Source organism: Arachis ipaensis, chromosome B5 (assembly GCF_059453495.1).
Source record: "Arachis ipaensis isolate K30076 ecotype BB chromosome B5, ASM5945349v1, whole genome shotgun sequence".
Classification (NCBI taxonomy): Eukaryota; Viridiplantae; Streptophyta; class Magnoliopsida; order Fabales; family Fabaceae; genus Arachis; species Arachis ipaensis.
The window spans coordinates 156,095,178-156,118,171 of record NC_142440.1 but is presented as its reverse complement, the minus strand read 5'-3'; the positions used below and the strand labels follow the sequence as shown (position 1 = coordinate 156,118,171).

General features: G+C 31.1%; 4 protein-coding genes and 2 pseudogenes across 4 annotated transcripts; 5 read left to right on the top strand and 1 right to left on the bottom strand.

Moving 5' to 3' along the window:
• The first annotated feature begins 1,110 nt into the window (after positions 1 to 1,110).
• LOC107644711 (uncharacterized) lies at positions 1,111 to 5,366 on the top strand. The gene is made up of 3 exons (XM_088488376.1): positions 1,111 to 1,365; positions 1,559 to 1,644; positions 2,325 to 5,366. The coding sequence occupies exon 3, from the start codon at positions 2,489 to 2,491 to the stop codon at positions 4,883 to 4,885; it is 2,397 nt and encodes a 798-aa protein (XP_088344502.1). The 5' UTR covers positions 1,111 to 1,365; positions 1,559 to 1,644; positions 2,325 to 2,488; the 3' UTR covers positions 4,886 to 5,366.
• Positions 5,367 to 9,737: 4,371 nt separating this feature from the next.
• Positions 9,738 to 11,893, top strand: LOC107644709 (pentatricopeptide repeat-containing protein At1g33350-like). The gene has a single exon (XM_016348636.3). It carries the CDS (start codon positions 9,824 to 9,826, stop codon positions 11,450 to 11,452), a length of 1,629 nt encoding a protein of 542 aa, XP_016204122.1. The 5' UTR covers positions 9,738 to 9,823; the 3' UTR covers positions 11,453 to 11,893.
• Positions 11,894 to 12,107: 214 nt separating this feature from the next.
• On the bottom strand, positions 12,108 to 13,184 carry LOC107644635 (22.0 kDa class IV heat shock protein-like). Its single transcript, XM_016348534.3, has one exon. The coding sequence runs from the start codon at positions 12,924 to 12,926 to the stop codon at positions 12,309 to 12,311; it is 618 nt and encodes a 205-aa protein (XP_016204020.1). The 5' UTR covers positions 12,927 to 13,184; the 3' UTR covers positions 12,108 to 12,308.
• A 1,384-nt stretch (positions 13,185 to 14,568) lies between these two features.
• On the top strand, positions 14,569 to 20,333 carry LOC148566349 (F-box/kelch-repeat protein At3g23880-like; annotated as a pseudogene).
• Positions 20,334 to 20,618: 285 nt separating this feature from the next.
• On the top strand, positions 20,619 to 21,972 carry LOC148566348 (putative pentatricopeptide repeat-containing protein At3g11460, mitochondrial; annotated as a pseudogene).
• Positions 21,973 to 22,216: 244 nt separating this feature from the next.
• Positions 22,217 to 22,782, top strand: LOC148566347 (uncharacterized). Its single transcript, XM_088488719.1, has one exon. The coding sequence runs from the start codon at positions 22,236 to 22,238 to the stop codon at positions 22,773 to 22,775; it is 540 nt and encodes a 179-aa protein (XP_088344845.1). The 5' UTR covers positions 22,217 to 22,235; the 3' UTR covers positions 22,776 to 22,782.
• Positions 22,783 to 22,994: the final 212 nt, after the last annotated feature.

Genomic DNA, 22,994 nt, shown 5'->3' with positions numbered 1-22,994 from the left:
CGGATTTACAATCTTATCCAATTAAATTGGGTCGAATTGGATATCCAAAGATAGGCTAATACTCGGGGTGCATATGAATTGTGTGAAGTCGAGTTTGTTTTTATCCAGATCCGATCCTAAATTATGATTGGGTTTATTTTTGAAACCCTTTACCCAGTCTTAGATCCGGTAAAAATTTACTACTTTTAAATCACACTAAAATTGGGTTTAAATCGGTGAAATTTGACTCTTGATAAATTTTATGTCAAAAAATTATTATGTACTTATTTATAAAGAAGAAAAAACATATTTTTGTTATCGAAAAATTGATATTCATATTTAAACTTAAATTTGTTTATAAATTATAATTTTATATTTTTTTAATCTATTTTCTAATTAAACAAGTGTGATTAAAAATAAAATAATAAATTTATAATTAATATAATATAATATTAGAATTAATTTAAATATATATACATTTTTTAATTTCCATAAGGTGTACATGACTAAATCTATTTTTGAGATACTTACCCAACTCTAAATCCAATAAAATTATACCAAATTAGTTCTCAAAATACTCAAATTCAAACCGAATTTTCAGATACCACCCCTAGTTACCACTTACCACTTACCACTACTACTCTAAGGGCTTGTTGGACGGCATTCTCAAATTTTTTTTTAAATAATATTTTTTTAAAAGATATTTTTATAAAAGTAAAAGTGATTTTAAACCAAGTTGGATTGGTTTAGTGGTTAACTCACTAGTCTGCTTAAACTTAAATGGAACTCAGTACCGTGACAGATTAGTCCTTGACCTGCCGGGTTAGGAAATACAATAAAAAATACAAAAAAAAGTAAAAGTAATCTTATGTTTAAATATCTCATATAAAAAGATATTTTTATCTATCAATTATATTTAAATAAAATAAAATAAAAATATTTTTTATTTATTTATTACATAAAAAATATTTTTTTAAAAAAAATATAAATTATAATTTTTTAAAAACGATATTTTTTTATTTTTATTATTAAATATTTGCTAAATATATTAAAAAATAAAAAAAATCTTTTTTATATTAAAAAAGATTATTTTTAATCTTCTATTTAATAAAGCTCAAACAACCACTAAATACTAAATAGCGGTGAATTAGAATGTTAGGTTCCACTTGCAAAGAAGGAGAAGCATAAACAACAAAAGCACAAGGTGGAGAAAAGAAACAAAAAAAAAAAAAAAAAAAACTCAAAAGGGAGAACCAAATGAACCTTCGACAACGAAAAGTGACACATAGCAGAAGAACACCCCTCTAACCCAAATTCAGACTCTCTGGAGATCAATTTAATTTCTCTGAAGTTTCTTCCAAACGATCTGCGTTTCTATCTGTAACTGTAAGTAACCACCAACAATCTTCTCAGTTTTTTTCTTTATATGAATGCTGTTCTGTTTTTCGCTTTAACCCTTGTAGCATCATTCAATCCTAGAGCTGCATCGTCTCTTTATTACAATGTTTGCAATCCAAATTTTTAAACTTTTGCTCATTCTAGGGCTACCCTTTTCTGATTTTTCTCAAATTTGTTGTAGTTAATATTTAGGGTTTCAACTTCTTCGCTGGTTGAGATTGCGGTGAAAGATTTGGTATACACCAGTTTCAAGTTCCTGAGCACTGGGTAATTTCTCATTCTGCTTTTTTACTGCTTAGTTTAGCTTAGGAAATTTTGTTCTCTATTTCCTCAGTTATAAGCTTTGTGAATTGTGATTGTGATTATGATTGTGTTCATGGGCAAGGAATAAGGTTGTGTGCTTTGTGATTACAGAAAAATAAGTTGATTATTTTTGTCTGTTTAGTTTTCATTCAGTTGCAACTACTGTTGTTATATACATACATTCCGATATGTGTCCATTCGGATTACACGTGCTAGATGCAAAGAACATGGTGGATATGAATGTAAAGCCATTCCGCTACTGTGCCGATGCTGCAAAAGCGGTAGTTCTTAAATTTTCGATCCGTTCTATTTCAATCATTTCCATAAAAAAACTGGGTTATAGCCAATTAAAATATGAGAAATGCTCAAGCGCCACCAGAATTTATTGTTTTTAGCCATCCTTAGAGCGCATTATTGCGCGTCCAAACATTTTTGGATACTTTGTAGAGGTCCCACACTTCAACCCTTTTTGTGCACGTGTATAGTACCTTCTGGCCAATGAATATGTGACATTTCATGCACTCGAGCGTACCGTGAAATTACCCGAATACTATCGCTATTGTATTTTTGTATTTGTCAATTCCTTAATTTACTTTGCTGTACAAGTTATTATTTCTTAATTATAATATGATTTTTTCATGTAGGGTTTGTATCCATCTTGCAATGGCGTTTCGAAGCAGAGCAGGAGCTCAAACTATGTAGAATTGCTCAAGATGCCAAAATATTTTTGAATTGAGAAATGTCGGTGTTGTATTACAACAGAACACTAAGGAAGTAGACGAGAAAGTGAAGAGGGCAGGCCACAGAAATGGAGTGCAATAAGGACGAGGCAAACAGAGCTAAAGAAATTGCAGAGAGGAAGTTTAATGCAAAGGATACTTTGGGTGCAAAGAAATTTGCTTTGAAAGCTCAAAATTTGTTTCCAGATCTTGAGGGCATTCCTCAGATGTTAGCAACACTTGATGTGTATATTTCTGCCGAGCGTAAAATAAATGGAGAAGCAGATTGGTATGGTGTACTCGGTGTTGACCCATTTGCCGATGATGATACAGTTAGGAAACAGTACAGGAAGCTAGCTCTTATGCTTCACCCTGACAAAAACAAGTCCGTTGGTGCAGATGGGGCCTTTAAACTTATTTCAGAGGCGTGGAGTTTACTATCAGATAAGTCTAGAAGGGCAGCATATGATGAGAAGAGAAAAACAAAAGCCGGGAAAGTTTCATCGAAGTTTGGAGGTTCATCAGCAGCAACAGGGGCTAATGGCAGTTACAATTTTGCTAAGACTGCCCCTTCAAGTGCAAGGACTCAGAAGAATACTGCGAAAGAACACTCCTCATCTTCTACCCATAAGCCAAAAGGAAATACATTTTGGACTGTTTGCCACAGATGCAAAATGCAGTATGAGTATCTACGAGTCTATCTTAACCTTAAACTCTTGTGTCCCAATTGCCATGAGGCATTTTTGGCTGTAGAAACTGCTCCTCCACCTTCAAGCGGTATTAGACCTGCAGCTTCATGGGACTTTTCACATCAGAAGAATCGTCAAGGACCTAATAAAAGCAAATCTCATGCTGGAAAGAACATGGCAACCCCAAACGTCGGGGCGGGGAAAAACCATAGCAATGCTGATTTCCAGTGGGCTCCATTCTCAAAAACATCTGGTGTTTCTAATGTTGCTCAAGCTGCAAGTGTTGTTCAGCAGGCCTATGATAAGGTGAAGCGAGAACGTGAGGAGGCACAAGCAGCTACCAAAAGGGAAGAGGCCTTAAGAAGGAAGCAGCATGGTTCTAAAAAGGGTTACTTCAATTCTGGTAAGAGAAAAAGGGGGGGCATGGAGGATGTCAATGGTAAGGAACCTGTAAATCGAATGGGAGTGGGAAATGGAGCAGTAGGAGCATATGCAAGAGATTTTTCCCCAGCAGAACTGCAGGATATTCTTATGGATAAAGCTAGAAAAGAAATTAGCGATAAACTCAGGGAAATTCGGTCAAATACTTTTGATAGTTTAGCTAAAGGGTGTGAGGATGGCTTCAAGAAAGCAAATGAGCAAGGTGAAAAATTTTTAAGTAACCCTGATTTGTGTACTGAAAGCAACATTGCGAAGTCAGAAGACAGAGAGAGTGGAGCCCAAGTCCTCGAGTCATTTGCAGGTACTACTACTAGTACTACCATTGCTAAAATTTTGGAAACAATGCGAATAGATGTCCCAGATCCTGATTTTCTTGATTTTGACAAGGATCGAACGGAAGGATCTTTTGGTGAAAATCAAGTATGGGCTTTGTATGACAATGATGATGGGATGCCACGGTATTATGCGAAGATCCACAGTGTGGTTTCGCTAAATCCATTCACGTTGCGAATCTCTTGGCTTAACTCAAACACCAATGGTGAACTGCCCCCCCTGAATTGGGTGGCTTCAGGCTTTTCAAAAACTTGTGGGGATTTCAGAAGAGGCAGACATGAAATCTGTAACAACATCAATTTCTTTTCTCACAAGGTTAGGTGGAGAAAAGGTATTCATGGTGCCATCTGTATATACCCCAGGAAAGGGGATGTTTGGGCCCTTTATAGGAGTTGGTCTCCTGAATGGAATGAGCTGACAGCCGACGAGGTTATACGCAAGTTTGACATGGTTGAAGTACTCGAGGATTTTAATGAAGAGTGCGGTGTAGTTGTTATTCCTCTGCTCAAAGTGGCTGGGTTCAGGGCGGTATTTCGTCACCACTCAGATCCAAAAGAAATCAGGATAATCCGGCGGGAAGAGATGTATCAGTTCTCGCATCAGGTCCCTTCGTATTTTCTAACTGGTCAAGAAGCTCCAAATGCCCCAAAGGGTTGCAGGGTGCTGGACCCAGCTGCTATTCCATCAGAATTTCTCCAGGTAATACAAACTGTGAAGGAGGAAGATATGGTGGATAATGAGGATTGTATAATGACAGAAGCCGCAAGCAACAATGCGAAAGAAGAGAATCGCGAGAAAATGATCACCGATGCGAGTAAACCCGGGGGAAATGATGAAGATATTCCGGAAATGAAAACTTTGAAAGTGGACAATGAGGGGAACAGTATAGAGGTAACAGCAAGTGAAAACATGAAAGAAGATAACTGTGAGGAAATGATCACTGATATGAGCAAAGTTGGGGAAGAAAGGGAGGGAAATTATGAAGATACAGAAGAAATGGAAACTTTGAAGGAAGACAAATAGGTATAAATATTTATGTGGAAGCTTGATAACAGCAAGGGCTAGTAGCATGGAAACTCAAAGTGATAGCCACAATTAATTTGACAAAATTAAATCAAGAATTATTTGGCACTGTGATTGGCTTAAGCAACAAACCATTCAACAATTACTGTTGAATATTGGTAAATTTTGTCAAATTATTTCTAGCTATGTACTTTTCAAATAATTGTGGTGGCATCTCAACAACATTGGTATTAATTTTTCCATTAGAAGTATTTAAATGGTTCAGCCCCAGGTCATAGCAATCAAATTATTGCAGTGATGAATCTGGTGTCCTTACAGAGGTCAATATTTTGTGCATAAGTCTTTGGCTTCAATTTCTAGGAATTTATTTAATTTTTGTTTTGTAAATCAGATGGTGACATGTTCATCAATATCTGTACTCATGTAATCGTTTTTAGATCCGTTAGTGATTAATTACAGTACACTGGCTAGATATTCTTAATATTGGATCATTCAGATTAATATTATTTTTATTCTAGAATATATTACACTCACATTGCATAGATTTATTAATTTTACGCAATATATACTTAGTTAAATAGAAAAATGACTTGTGTAAAATTAATATTGGGCATTTTCCTTGCGTTGATAGTATAGGTCCACTTTAGGTAGAGTAGTAAGATTTGAGTCTTTAGATTGAGAACTCATCCAGAAACACACTCAATTTTTAATTTTTTATACATAGAAAATTTAGAGATAAAAATAATTAAAATTTATTTAATATTGTTATAAAAGATACTTTTGTTATTTTATGTAAACAAAATAAGATAAAGTAAAAAAAAATATTAATACACAAGGGACAAATATATGAATAAAAAAAAAAATGAAAGTATAAACTCTATGATTAATTTGTCCAAGATCATTCATTCATATAGACACTTCAACAATAATACAACATAACATAATTTTATTTCCATAATAACATAATAATATACAGAAGAACAACACTACAATAATAAAGACATATCTTACTACTTGATAAGCATGCTTACATAATTAATTAATTATGATAAACTCTAACTATAAATTTTTACTTTAAACATTGAGTCATACTTGATAAGTTTCATATAATGTTTAATTATCTTTAACTCTAACTATCATCTTACTAGTAGACACTACTTGTTTTTTTTTTTTTTTTTTTTTTTTTGAAACTTTTATGCTTTACCAATATTTATCAACTTGAATAAATAATTGTATAATTCATAAAACTTCTAGCAATTTCTAAAAATATTAATTCAACTGGAATTCTTCAATTTGATTATAGGTTAAGCTTAGCTTAATTTAAAAAAAAAAAATTATAAGTAAGTTGATAATTAAGTTACTGAATATTTCAATGTCGGACTAATTAATATCTAAAAAAACTACCAATTAAGTATTTTACAATAATAAATGATAAACATCCTATGTAGTTCCGTTAATTTATTATATAAAATTTAATGGTAGTATTTATATATACCATTAATTACAGTTATATATCTGTTTATCAAAAATTTTTAAAGATACAACAATTTTTGGAAGGTGAAACTTCACCTATTTTATTAAAATTCGATATAAATAGATAACAGTTAATGAGAGTTATATAAATACTTAAAAAATAATAAATACTTCACTCTCTAAAATAAAATTATTTTCATATCTCCGTATCGTCACTATAAATAACTAGCGGCTCAACAGGCACTACCGTGTCTGTTCAGCCGCTTTTCTATTGAGTTATAAAAATATTTTAATATTTTTGTGTTTAAAATTATAAATTTAATATCAATAAATAAAAAATAAATTATAAAAAATAAAATATTTTAAATTATTTAATATATATAAAAAGTATAAAATAAATAAATTTAAATTAAAAAATAAAAAAAATTGTTGTTATTATATGTAACAAAGCCAAGATAAAAATTTATTAACATTATTTACAAATTAGTTATTTATATATTAAATTTATTTATTTTCTCAATCCTATTTAATTTGAAATAAATTTAAAAATTTATATTCATATTTAAAATATTTTTTTTATACATAATTCTAATAGATAAAAAATTATCTTTTAATCTTATATTGAACATCTTTAATTATCTTTAATTTTATTATTATTTTAAAATTATTAATTTTTATTTTGATTTTATCATCTCATCATATTATACACTATTATTTTCTCTAATTATTTTTTTACATATATAACTATTATTATCTCGCCGTCACTATTATGTTGCCTTGTTTTATTCTCCCTTTTTGTTTTCTTCTTTTATTTACCACAATATCATATTACCATTATTGATGCTCTCATTCTTGTTTATCACTTTGATCCATACATATCTATTGTGTTAACTTTTGAGTTATTAAAGATTTGTTAAAAAAATTATTTTTTTTGTTTGATTTAGATATCTAAATGTATAACTATTATAAATATACTTATTTTTCATACTTACTTGTTAAGTTATATTTTATCATTTTAAAAAAAATTTAAGATATCAAGCATTCAAAAATTTTGTATAGAATAATTAAATAGCATAATTGAATTTATTTAAATTAATTTAGGTATAATACTAAAATCATTATGTTGTTACTATGTGTAACAATGAAGATAAAAATTTATAAATATTTGTAAATTTATTTATTTTTCAATTATATTTAATTTGAAACAGATATAAAAATTTATATTTAAATCACTCTTTCTCTCGCATAATTTTAATAGCTAAAAACATTTTATTTCTTATAATTTTATATTCAATATTTTAAATTATTTTTAGTCTTATTATTCTTTTAGAATTTTTAATTTTTTTATTATTCTTTCTCTTAATATTATCTATCTACATATGCCTTACCACCACTTTTATATTAGCTTGTTCTCTCTTCCTTCTTCCGTTTTTATTCTCTTTCTATCTTCTCTTCAATCACAATTAGTTACTAACATATATTAGTTTATAATTGTTACACTCAGAAGTGAATACTACTTTCAAAATAAAAGTTCAAAAAAAAAATCTCGTAACTCTTATGTGAATCATCTACACTCCTATACATATAACGAATGAGTAAATTTAACTTCTTTTTATTATGAGTTTTTTTTCTATTATCTAATACGTTTAGAGTCACATATTTTCATTTATGATAAAAGTTAAAAATTAAAGTTAAATGACATTAGTATTTTTTGGTTTAATAAAATTAAAATAAAGTACAAAAATAAGGATAAAAACTAAAAAAAATAGATGGCTCTAGAAAAGGATAATATTAAATTTTATGTCATTCTGTATGAGAACGGTGATTTATTTTATTATATTTATTTTTGTACCAAATAACAAAAAAAAGTCAAATTTTATGTCTATTTTTTATTACTTATGTTACTTATCTATAGTTATTTAAATTATACTCTATTAGTTATTGAGTAATGTTTTTTTCCAACAAAAAATAGTTATGAAGTCATTTTCATTTTTTTTATAGGAGTACATCCATTGTATCATGATTTTAATAATTAATGTAAAATTTAAAAAATTAAATAAATATATTTTTATTTCGATTACATTCAATAGTGAATTATATATATTCCTATAGTCAAGAAATAGACTTAACTTATTCCATAATAAATAGTTTTTTAATCATCAAATTTATAAAAAGGATTCCATCTTTTTATTTATTCTAAAAGTTAAACATTAAAACTAATGTTAATATTTTTTGATTAACAGAACTAAAATAAAACATAAAAATAAAACATGAATAAAAATAAAAATACAAAATTTTAAATTTCAAAATATAAAATGGTTATAAGATAAAAAAATTAATTAAATATAATTTTTATAAGATACTCCATAAATAAACTCGGATGAATGAATATTATATGTAAAATGAATCCTAATATATTAGTACAAAAATTATTCTGTGTAAATTCTTTTAAAAAAATATTGTCCTATTACACTATTTTACTTTTATTCTTTTAAAAGTATATTCATAATAAAAAAATCGGAATAAATAATTTACATCCAACAGAACATTTTTGATAAAATTGCTATGAAAAATGTGTGAAAATTTTTTTTATTCAACGTAACGGACGGATGTATGGGAGAAATTTTTTTAATAATAAACTTCTCTAGGATAATATTGGAACTTAAATTTAGACGCCAATTAACATTATATAGTGTGTAAGTACCTAAGAGTATATTAGAAGAGTATGATAAGTGAAAAATTATTTTGTATAAATTTATTTTTAAAAAATTGTCTCTATTGAATTATTTTACTTTTATTTTTTAAAAATATATCCAAATAAAAATTATATAATAATAATTTACATTCAATACAAAAATCTTAATCAGATTACTGTAAAAAAAGGATAAAAAAATTTATATTTAATGTTAACTGATGAAAGAATTTTTTAATAATAAAATTTTTTTTAGAAGCAATATTGGAATTTAAATTTAGACACCAATTATCTTTATATCTGAGATGATAGACAATAAGAGAGGAAAGAAATAATCATAGAACTTCACAGTGATTGTGAATTAATGAGATAAGAGAGAACGTAAATGTATGTGATAAGAGAGAAGATGAGATAGTGGAATTTTTTAGTGTGGAATAACTGACATATAGTGGGATAGATTATTAGGAAGGGTAAAATTGAAAAAGAATTTTAGACACCAAATCCATGTATTGGCATTATATATTGTTATAGATAAAACACATAAATAACTTTTATTTTGCACTATCTATAAAAAAAAGAACATAAATCGTTTAAGGTATGTATTAATTTTTTGTTTTATCTTTTAGAGACTAATTAGTTAGAGATTAAAAATTTTAAAAGCCTAATTCTGACTCCACTCTTAATTGTAATTCAAGGAAGGTGAGTGTTACAACTTACAATAGAGGAGTATGTGTAATTAGTTAAGTGAGTTATTGTAACTGAAAAGTGAAGGCATGGAATTGAAGCAGCAGCATAACAATCTAAACGAACATGTGCTATGGATTCTGGGGAAGTGCAAGAACCTCAACCATCTCAAGCAGCTTCAATCCTATCTCACCGTTCTTGGCCACTCCCAAACCCACTTCTATGCCTTCAAGCTTCTCCGTTTCTCTGCCCTCACTCTCTCCAATCTCCCATACGCTCGCATCATCTTCGATCGCCAACACAACCCCAACATCTACCTCTACACCGCCATGATCACCGCCTACGCCTCCCACTCTCACGGCCATGCCTCCGCCATTTCGCTCTTTCGAAAAATGCTCCTTCAAGGCGCGCCAAAGCCCGATCAGTTTATATACCCGCATGTTCTCAAATCTTGCCCTGAGGTTATGGAGCCACGTGGCACCGACTCCGTGCATGCCCAGATTGTGAAATTTGGTTTTGAGGAGTGGTGTGTTGTGGAAACGGCTCTTGTTGACTCCTACTCGCGGAGTTTGGGTGGTTTGGGGAATGCGAGGAAGATGTTCGATGAAATGTCTGAGAGGAATGTGGTGTCGTTTACAGCTATGGTTTCTGGGTATGCGAGAGTTGGGGATGTTGAGAGTGCTTTGAAACTGTTTGGTGAAATGAAGGAGAGGGATGTGCCGTCTTGGAGTGCCGTAATTGCGGGTTGCACTCAAAATGGCTTTTACTCTGAGGGGATTAGGTTGTTTAGGGAGATGGTTGTTCTTGCTATGGAGGAGAAATATGAAAGTAACAGGCCGAATCAGGTCACTGTGGTTTGCGTGCTCTCTGCTTGTGGCAACACGGGCATGCTTCAGCTTGGGAAATGGATACATGGTTATGTTTACAAGAGTGGTTTTGCTATTGACTCGTTTGTGTTGAATGCTCTGGTGGATATGTATGGGAAATGTGGCAACCTCAAGCTGGCAAGGAAGGTTTTTGATATGAATTCTAAGAGAGGCTTAACTTCATGGAATTCGATGATCAATTCTCTGGCACTTCATGGCCAAAGTGACACTGCCATTGCCATTTTTGAGCAAATGGTTGAGATTGGTGGTGATGTGAGACCCGATGATGTCACCTTCGTTGGTCTGCTAAATGCTTGTACTCACGGAGGATTAGTTGAGAAAGGTTATTACTACTTTGAGTTGATGGTTCATGAATATGGCATAGAGCCACAGATTAAGCATTACGGCTGCTTGATAGACCTTCTTGGCCGGGCAGGTCGACTTGATGAGGCGATGGAGGTTATCAGGGGTATGAGCATGGAGCCAGATGAGGTTGTTTGGGGTTCTTTACTTAATGGATGTAAGGTTTATGGCCGCATGGATTTAGCAGAGTTATCAGCTAAAAAATTAGTTGAGATTGATCCATATAATGGTAGCTATGGTATAATGTTGGCTAATATATATGGGGAGTTAGGAAAATGGGATGAAGTCCGAAACATAAGGAGGACATTGAAGGAACAGAAATCTCATAAGACTCCAGGTTGTAGCTGGATTGAGGTTGATGATCAAATTTATCAGTTCTATTCTCTTGATCTATCAAATCCAAGAGCAGAAGAGATACAGAGTTTCCTGGAAAGTCTCATTGGTGTTAGAAATGAAGTCAAGTCCAAATTGCAATCCTTAACCTCATAGCTTTTCAAATTTGCCTAGCTAGATTTGAGAGAGAGAGAGAATATAGGCAATATAACCATTCATTTAATTTAGAAAAGCCAATGCTGAACTGAATAGTCCTGGTATATATGACACAGACATGGTTATGCAAAATTGTTTGGCGCAGTTATCCTGTGTCTAGGATCTTCAAGATTTATCAAGAGAAAAGAAGAAAAGAACTCTGCATTAGGTTTGTTCTCTCTGTTATTACGTTTAGAATATTAAAATAGGATCTTAGAACATAAGGGAAAACACTAGAGAGGTGTTGATGTAGCATTAGTGTACAGTATTTCATCTAGTACTCATGTCTCTCAGATGTTCAATTAATTCTTTTGGTGGGTGAATGATTGGGTTACTAATTCTTTTGTGACTCTTGTAACACATACAATTTGTTGAGAGGAATTAAAATTTCACCTTATTTTTGTCTCATGCGAACATAACAATGTTTTCACTTCCATACTGCAAAAGGTTTTGTTGTTAAATAGCTGCATTATATTATTATTATTTTTATTCAAGAACAGAGACTGGTATATCCATTCTCATTTTTATACATCTCTTGGTAAGGTCATTTTTCTTCCATGAACATTGCTAATCAAGAGAGGTTAAACAATGAGCTATAATGTTACATGGAGCCAGATTTATAGTAATGGATAATTTATTTACTCATCATTGATCAATATCAACACCAGTATCTTCGGTACATGAAAACAACCATAATCCTCATACTACAACTCTTTCATTCACAGCACAAAACCAAACTGAAAACCATTCTTCATATATTCATTTACTCATATATTCGGAACCAAAACATGATCATCATTCATGATTAGCAGTTATTTCACAGCTCCTGTTTGGTCTCATTGACCTTGATTTGTGCTGGTTTCTCACTCTCCCCTGCAATGCTCACCATTCTTGGACCTTTGATCTTATCAGGTGACAATTTTTCCAGTGTCAGAGTAAGCACACCATTCTCTAGCTTAGCCTTCACAGATTCCAAGTCCACATTCTCAGGCACCTTGAACTGCCTCCAGAATTTGCCATAGGATCTTTCAACCCTGTGCCAGTGTTCCCCTTCCTTCTCCTCCTCCTTCTTCCTCTCTCCACTTACCCTCAGAACCCTGTTCCCTTCCTCCACTTCAATCTTGATCTCATCTCTGTTCAACCCTGGAACATCAAGGGCTATAACATGCCCTTCTGGTGTCTCCTTCCAATCTACCTTTGCAGGTGTCATCATCATTGCCATGGGTGATGATGGATCATTTTTTCCAAGCTCAACTGGGATTTGCTCAAGAACACGAAGTGGATCAAGGAAACGATCTGTCCATAGATCAACCAAGGGGTTTATAGGACGATCTGTTAATGGATACAGATACCCTTCTACTTTATATGGAAAGCCAGCAAGAACAAGAAGCAAGAACAGTAGCAGCACTCCCAAATTCATTTGTTGTAGCCTCATTTCTGTTTATTAGATTTTAGCACTCAAAAAAATGTGGAGAATCAGGTGGAAATGTGGGGAAATAAGGTATAGGTTGTGATCAACTATTTTGGACTATGACACTTTGCTGTTTGTATTCTTCAACTTTTCGAAATTTTGATGCCTGACTTGAAGGTTTGATGTGTATATGTAGAAGATGAAGCATGGTTCTTGAAAATTCTATGGCACATGCTTCACTCGGCATGGTAAAATGGAAGCTTTCTTCTGGTAATGTGTAGAGATATTGAGAAAGTGCCAACCTAGGATGATGACATGTTATTAAGGATGATGCAAGAGTTTTCCAACATGTTCCAGATCCTTCTTCTATGTAACTATCTTATTTATGTTTATACTTTATCAACTTCCCTCCATATTCCTTACAAAATCAGCATTGGAACTCTAGAAGTCTCCTTTAATATTTAATCTATGAATCCGACATATGAGCTTCTTTATATAGCAAACTAGAGTGAGATCCGCGCAATGCGCGGAGAGGTAGATTATTTATACTATATAGTATATTTTAATAAATATTATATTAAAAATATTTTAGAGCACATATTATAAATAGATTTTGAATTTATTTACTTTTAAAAAAGACATAGGTTATTTATATTAGAGTTATACAAAATTGTATTTTTTTTTTTCATTTTTCGATTTGCATTAATGGCTATACTTTGTCTTTTCTTGTGGTTTTTTTGTTTGTAAATAATGAAAAAAAAAATAAATGAATAAGAATGAAAAATATATAAAAATGTTATAAATGAATGAGAATGAAAAATATATAAAAATGTTATATTAAATTTAAGGAATTTTTGACAATTAGTATAAGAGATTAAGAAATGAAGAGTAGTAAGAGTCTTAATATGTATAAGTTGTAGAATTTGAATATTTGTAACTGAAATTTTTTATAATAATTATTATGACACTTTTAATGTATGTTTATTGCATTTAATTAGTACTTGATGTTTCAATTGAATAATAATAGATAAGAGTTTTTTGTTTTAATTTTTTTAAAATATTTTACTAAATAGTGATTGGTTTTTATCTAGCAATTTTGGGTATTAACTCTTCCGGTCTGTCATTACCACTACAAATCCTTCTACAACAAAGAGAACAAGACATGGTCAAAGAATGATAATCCATTCTAAGTAAATTGTAGAAGCAATACTGCACATGTGGAATAACAATTTGAAAAAGAAGAACACGTAAATATAAATTGTGGAAGAAGTACTCCACATGTAAAATAACAATTTATAATTTGATGTTGAAATATTGCAATCGATAGTATATAGGAACTAGGGAGCAATAATTTTAAATGCACATTAATTTTGGTTGTGAGTGTTAGACAAAACCGTTTACAAAAGAGGAATACATAAACTTGTGCTACTTGCAATGAGTTCACAATTAAAATGTTATTATTTATAACAAATAAATAGGGCTATTGAAAATGATATTGAACAATGAGAAGAGTAAACGGCAAAGTTGAAAATTTTTAGGAAGATACTTGAGACAAATTTCCTACGTTGGTGGCGCCGAATGATGACGTTGGTCTGAGACCCAGAATCGAGCTCTGACAGTAAAACCGCAAGAGGAGGAATGGAGTTTGCCCTAGTTTCTGCAATTTATGCAATGCGGCTCCACCGGAGATGGACATCGCGATGTACAATTTGTTTTGAGGAAAAAACAATGGCTCATGGGACAGGAAGAGGATGGAGGAAATAGGATGGGACCGGAAGAAGATGGAGGAAATAGGATCTTGGTATGGAGAGGTGCTAAGAGGGTGAGAGTTTGAGAAAGGTAATAAGCTCTTTGGTTTTGAGAGCTTTTTGTTGGGGTAAATGTTAATTTGTGTTTTTGTTGTTTTAGAAATAAGGATTGGTTTGGAAAAAGTTAATTTGTTGATTTTTATTGTATTTTTTAGTTGTTTTTTGTGTTTTTTTTATGTGAAAATAAAAGTTGATTTGGCAAGATTTGAGTGGTGGATTCTAAAATTTTGCCAAGTAAGCGTTGGTGCTGATATGGTGTTAGTAGAAGAAGAAAAATAACTTAAAAGTAATGTGGGTAAATCTATGTACCTAATTTTATATATTAAAAATAAATAGATAGTAATGATATTCTCTAACAATAGAAAAAAAAGTAGATATAATAAGGATTAAATTAGAGGAAAATTTTGTTCAGTCAATATCATTTAATTTTTAATTTTTTTTATTTTAAAATTTAAACTAGTATTAAATTTTCATCTCTAAAATCATAAATTTTAAAATGTCTAAAAAATGAGAATTAAAGAATAATTTTATTATAATAAAAAAAATTAAAAGTTGGTTATCATTAAATAATTAAAAATTAATTCTCTATACTTATTCATATTATAAACAGAAGAAATAAAGTAATGACAATCTTTAATTAAAAAAAGAATTATGTTACATATATACTAAAATCAGCTATTAGTATAAAATATATGTTAGAATATAAATATACATTAAAAATAAATTAAATCACACATATATTTATATACAAATACATTAGTGGTTGATTTTGGTGTACAAATAACATTTTTGTTAAAAAATTAATAGTTTTATTGAAACAATGAGATAACGAGTTATTTTTATTTTAGAATTTAATAATTCGTTTTATAACACATTAAAACAGAAGGAACGTAAGAGTTTGATGTTACTTGCCAGAGAAATAAACAATTCATCAAATTTTTCACCCATTATTTTTATTAAGTCTCTCTTATATACTTTAATTAATTCATCATAATATAATAAAAATACACACTATTAGTAGTTCAATTTATAATTACCCTCTAAAGAATACAATTTGAAAAGGATCCTTATCGGTGAGAATTAAACGCCTTGCATAATGATATAAAAAATCAATCATCACTTAATTATTTTTATAGACCAATCATGTTACGATTATAACAAAAGTTAATTACCTGTATAAAATATAAAATAAACACTGAATGTGTACAATATTCAACTTATCCCATGATACTATGATAGAATGAAATTTTGCAAGCCAATAGATTCAAATTTCAAAGTTCAAACACAGAGTCTATGGCGTAACTACGGATAAGTATGATTTTGGTTCTCAACGTAGAGGTTGAAAATTTATTTCGTCTTTAACCTTTTTTTCTCTTTAAAATAGTTCCCAAGTTTCAGTTTATTTTAAAATCGTCCAAAGAAAATACCTTTTTTCCTTCACCTCAAAATTAACCACCACCACCATCACCAGACCAGAAGCCTACGCCTAACCAAAACTACCACCAGTATCATCATAGTCATCATCATCAGAATTTTTTCCAAAATCAACCAAAAGCCCAAACTGAACAAGAACTTACCACCACCACCACCAATATCATCATGGTCATCATTATCATCATCATCAGAAAATTCAAGCAACATACACTTTGAACAAGAATCAACAAATTCATCAACAACAATACTCCAAATTCAAATTTCAGCAACAACAATATTCCACAACAAATTTTATAAAATATCCAGAAATTTCACAAAAAATCCGGTTCCCAGAAGAAAAAGAAGAAAAAGGTGTGGTGGTGCGGTCACTGTGGTGCGGTGCGGTGGTACGGTGCGGTGCGGCAGAGAAAAAGAAGAAGATGGTGGTGGTGGTGCGGTGGCGCGATGGTGCGGCGGTCCCCCTTCATCCCCCTCCCCCTGCCCCTTTTTCTCGCGTCCTCTTCTTTCTCTCTCCACTCCCTTCTCTGTATCTATTCCTTTCTTTCTTCTTTTTTTTTATTTATTTTATATTTATTTTATTTTATAATTTTTTTAATGAGCGGTAGTTTGGTAATAAAAAAAATTAAATTGGTAAAAGGGACGATTTTAAAAGAAACTGAAACCTTGGAGACCATTTTAGAGCAAAAAAAAGGTCGAAGACAATAAATTTTCAACCTCTACGTTAGGAACCAAAATCATACTTATCTTGTGTAACTATTAATCATAAATACAACTAGAACCAGATCAAAAAATAATGTATCAATCCCCATAAAAATTAAATTATCACAACCAAACTTTCTTATTTAATATGATCACCAACAGTTCTCTCCAAGCTAGCAGAATGGAATTTTAATAGAATAATATAATCTAACTAAACTTAACGGTTCCAAGAAATTAAAAATAAAAGTTCCTCAATGAATACTTGCCAAGTTATAATACTATCTCAAGATGGAAATACAGCATACATGCAATAAGATACAGGGTGTAAATCAAGAAAAACCTCCCTTTGAGTAGGAATAAACTTCCATGGCATGCCATAAGCAATATCAGCATTGAACTGCACCATAATTTCCTGATAAAAATATAGTAGCTCAAAGCCAACTTCTAAAATAATTAATGTCAACTTTTCAAAGTAAACTTCTAAAATAATTATGTATCAGACACACAAGACACAAGATATTATATTGAAATCAGTTTTTGCATCTTATATTATGTAACACATACAAATAAGCTGTATTAGTACTAAACTATTTTTTTTCATCTTTGTTTTGAAAATATAAAGAAAAAGAGCACATCCTGTTTCCACTTCCAAAAATAATTTTAGCTCTGCAATCTCTGTCTTAGTGGACATTTCATTTCACTGTCCAACCTATAAGTGATAAGTACAATAAAACAATTTGCAACGAGTAAAATAAACAAGATAATCATAGTAAAATATCAAAAAAATTAAAACAAACAAGAATAGAAATCTAACTTTTGTGTTTTAGTTTAAATTCTAAAAAATTTAGATTTTTATAAACTTATGAATGTAAAACTAAACAGTAAACGATTTTTAAAAATTTATTAAAAATTATCATTTGACTCATTAGCATCTAAAAAATTATTACTGAAATTTTTAATGTTAAAAAAATTAATATAAAGTATAGCCCTCCAAAGTGACATAGGAGTTAAAGCTATAATTTTTCATAGTCAGAAGTAACAGATAATTATACAAGATATAATAACCAACTATATTTATACAGTATGTAATTTGAAAACTAATTAAAATACTACATCAATTAAATTATTATTTAATTTGTGAAATTAAGTATAAAACTTATTGTTTTAATGACGTTATACTCTAAAAAATCAAAGCAATAATTTTGAGTTAATACTTAAGATTACTTTTAAAATTTGACTTCCAACTCAATTTAGCCCTCTAATTTTTAATTGAGCAAAATTGTACCCTAAAATTTATAAGTTTTGTTTTCAACTTTTCATTCATAAATTTATAAAAAATGTCAATTTTTTGAAATTTAAACTAAAATAATAAAATACAAAAGTTTTATTCTTATTCATTGTGATTTTTTTGATATTTTATTTGAATCTAAATAAGAGTATTTTTTTATTGACAAAAATGTCAATACTATGTATTAATATTAAATCAAATCAACTAAATTCAATTTATTACATATATAAGTAAATCGAGTCAAGATTGATATAATATATATAGTAAATCGAATCCAATTGATTCAATTTATATTAAAAAAATATAAATTGAATTTACTTGATTCGGATTTACATATATTTAGGACATACATGTAAACTAATTCACTTCAGACATTAGTATAATTTTAATTATTTTACGGTGTGGACCCTCTATTATATCACACGACTCAATTTCGGATATCTGAATTAGTAAGGAAAACAAATCAGAACAAAATCGGATCATTGTCCATTCAGGTGGCAGTGCGTTCTGCATCAGTTAGCAGCTTCAAAAAGCCCTTTAACCCATGAAATTTGATGATTCGAGATTCTATCAATACTGGGTTCTTTGCTGAAACCTTAAACATATACACTTCTATGGTTTCACATACTGGTGCGCATGGGAACACCTTCATTATTCATGGGACTATGATTCTTTCAATTAAATAAATAGAAAACACATTTCTTTTATTTTTACTTAATTTGTTTTGTTATTTTTTCAAATTATATGTTTTGATTTCACTTTCAAAATTCTTTTTTATTTTTTTTTCAAACAAAGTAGCACAAATAATGATAAGTAGTTATTTTCAGTCAATCAATTTATATCGGCTTTCTTTTTTTTTTCTTATTCTATTTAGATTTGCTATATATATTCCCAATCAATCAATTTGATTGGTTTGATATTTAGTCCTATATATTGGAGATCTTGATTAGGAGAGAAATAAATAGAACCCCAAAAATGTAATACCATTCAAATTTTTCTAAACTTGTATGTTGGAATCTAATTTATTTTTCATTTCATTCTACAAAGCACAGCACCCCATTCTCTGTATGTTTCCTTATTTTTTTTTTCAATACAAAAGGCAAACCATAGCAATCAGATTCCTAATGATCTTGCACTGAAAATTCTAGCAAAATTACCTATTAAATCTTTGAAGCGATTTAGTTACCTGCCGAAGTCTTGGCTAAATTTACTTGAAAATTTTGATTTTAAGAGCTTGTACTATGAGAATTTAAAATCTAAAACTGCTCGTTTATCGTCTCTCCTTCTATGGAGATTATTTTGCCAAAGTGGTGAAAATGTCCGTAATAAAAATAATGTGCATTTGCTTTCTGGAGAGAGATATGAAAACATGGTTATATTAGTTTTGCCAACTCTGTTTGAGAGTTATGGTCCTGGCGAGGTTGTGGAGTGTGTTAATGGCATTATATGTCACTATGCACGACCAAGTCGTGAGGTAATAATAGGACTTTGGAACCCTAAAATCGACGAGCATAAAATTATTCCTTCGGGTATTACTGAAGATGAGCCCAGCTTTGATAGGCATGTAAGGGTTCATGGATTTGGTTATGATCATGTGAATGATGATTATAAAGTGATTCAATGTGTATATTATAGTCATTATTACTTAGATGAATCTTCTCCAATTTGACTAAAAAGTAATTGTTGGAAGAAACTTGATCTTGAAATGACTAAGAAGGAAAATGTAGATAAAGCTTCTATAGCATACTTGAATGGAGTATGCCACTAATGGACTCGAAGAACAAGTACTTGTGTCATTTAACCTCAGCACTGAAACGTTTCGAACCACATCAATGGTTTGGCTGCAAGAAAATGATGATAGCCCTACCAGAACTTTGGTAGTGCTCAACGAGTTTATTACTCTGATTTCCTCTTTTACTAAGAATAGACGCATTGAAATATCCATTTTGGGTGAAATTGCTGTGAAGGAATCTTGAGTGAAGCTTTTCTCATATAGACTTGGACCTTCTCCAAAATTTTGTGAACCAGAGAATGAGCAACAAATGTGATGTAATATTTTATATCGGAGACGACAGCAATAAATTGGCTTCTTTTGATGTCATCACGGAAAAAGTAATCCACACTATTAATATCAAAACAAGCATGTTTGGTACATAGATTTATAAGGAAAGTCTCTTCTCTTTCACGAAAGAAATTAATTGATTAATAAATATACAAATTTAAATGTAAGACGTACTCAAATAGGGTGTGGAAAGAGTATGTAAACTATCTAAGATGAAAACTAATTTTAATATCTATGTTAGTAGTTGAAATTGATTTGATAAGTCAATTTATATTACATTCTAATATTTTAAAATGATCAATTATGTTTCATATTTTAAAAAATACGACTCTTGGTGTTAGAAAATAATAAATTATATCACATGAATCAATTTTAGATATCTGAAGTATTAATAAAAACAAATCGGATAATTATCCATTATTTAAATGGCAGTGCAGTCTGCATCACTTAGCCCTTTTACCTTGGTTTCATTATTCATAGGACTATGATTCATGGCCATATTCTGAGACTTGGCTTCCAAGATGACTTATTTGTTCAAACTGCACTTGTTGGCATATATGCTAAGTGCACTTATGTTGAGTGTGCACGCCACGTGTTTGATGAAATGCCGCACAGAAGCGTACTGGCATAGATTTTATTGTATTTCTAATTCTTATATCTGGTTGTATACAAGTAGGAGATCTCTTATTAGCTTCATCCGTTCAAGCTTTTGTACTCAAATGTGGATGCGATAAAGAGGAGTTCATTGAAAATTTGCTAAGAACTATGTATGCAAAATGCAGTGACCTTGCATCTGCTAGAAGGATATTTGATTTGATTATCAAAAAGAGCATTTTCTCATGGACATTGATGATTGCAGGATATGCCCATTCAGATCACCCATTGGAGGCGTTGCATTTGTTTAGAAGGCTTGTAAGGACAGATTTTAGACCAGATCCACCAATCGATTTAGGATCAATTAGCATAGCAAAAGAGATGGAAGATTATATTTCTCTAAATGAATTGGAATTTGATCTACAAATCCAAACATCTCTTATACACTTGTACTCCAAGTGTGGAAGCATCAAGAAAGCCCAAGAAGTATTCGAAGAAGTGGCAGATAAAGATTTAACTGTTTGGTCTTTCATGATAAATAGCTATGCTATTCATGGGATGGGGAAAGAAGCGATTGACCTATTTCGCAAAATGACAACTACAGAAGGGATAATTCCAGATGCTGTTGTTTACACCAGTGTTTTGCTGGCTTGTGGCGATGCAGGGTTAGTAGAAGATGGATTGAAGTACTTCCTAAGTATGCAAAAAGATTTTGGAATAACTCCTAAGATAGAACATTGCACTTGCTTGGTAGATCTTCTTGGTCGAGTTGGTTGGCTTGACTTAGCTTTAGATACGATTCAGGGGATGCCCTTGGAAGCACAAGTGCAAGCTTGGGCCCATTGCTCAGTGCTTGTAGGATCCATGGTAATGTTGAGCTCGGGGAGCTTGCTGCTGTCAAGTTACTAGAGTTTAGTCCTGGAAGCTCTGGAAATTATGTATTGATGGCTAATTTGTACACCTCATTCGGTGCATGCAATGAGAAAATTGATAGATGGTAAAGGACTGGTTAAAGAATGTGGGTGGAGACAGGTTGAGATCATTGGTAGATTTCATACATTTGCAGCAGGAAATCAGTCACGTGTTCAGTTGGCCAATATCTATAAGATGCTAGAAGATCTAAATTTTACTCTTCAAGAAGGTAGCTATGCAGGACAAGCTGTAACAATGAATAATGACCCGTGAAAAAGAACCACCTTTGAAGACATGAGGCTATAAAACAAAAACTTTTGCTTCTGGTCATGTCAATTTGTAATCTTGCATTTACAGGATTATGCCAATTTCAAGTGATTCTTACCCTACTATAGGGTTTGTCTCTGTCTCCTAGCACAGATGTTATTTCATTTTCTCCAAATGAAGAGACCAAGGAAGCACTGAAAATAGTACTAGACGTCACCATCAATAATAATGATGCTTCAGTGTTCTTGGATGCTTAACATTGCTGCATCATGAAAACCAGCTTAGAGTATCTCTCCACTTTGTCTGCTAATGATGGTTTATCAGGAGCAATGAGAGCATTGATATCTGAAGCTTCAACTGTGTTTGCACATTGTAGTAGTAGCTACATTGAAGCAAACATGAAAGTTGAGTCCACTGCTTCAGAACTGTTGAGAGCTGATAACTTAAAATCAGACCTTGAAAATAACAAGAATCAGTTCAATGATACGGTGGAGACCTTGGAAAGAGCTGCGGCAAAGTTGGCACGTTTGGAGGAAATGAAAGAGGAGCTAGAAAAGCAAATCAGAACTACTAATGCTAACATCATGGCTTGTCGAAAAGAACAGAACACGACTCGAAAGAGAAAAAGAGATGTCTACGTGGAAGGAAAGGCACTGAAAGCTCAAATGGATGTGATGAAGGAGAAAGTACCACGTTTGCAACATGAGCATGACTTGGCAAAGGAAAACCAGGAAGAAATCAAAGCTGAATGGTCAGAGCTTGGAGAAAAATTTAAAAAGATTGTTGTGAAGTCAGCTTTACAAGATTAGCAAGAGGAATTTGGTACATGACAAAAAATTTAATTTTTATTAAGTTCACTATATCATATGTTTTCCTTTCAGATAGTGTTAAGCCTGTAGGATAACAATACCACATCTCTCACCATTGATTTTGCATTGTGGGGCCTATTTCATTTTTATGGATTTGTGTATCGTTGTTGCAGTGATGTTTCTATTAAATTTCATCATTGGAGCAACATGCAGTAGTGA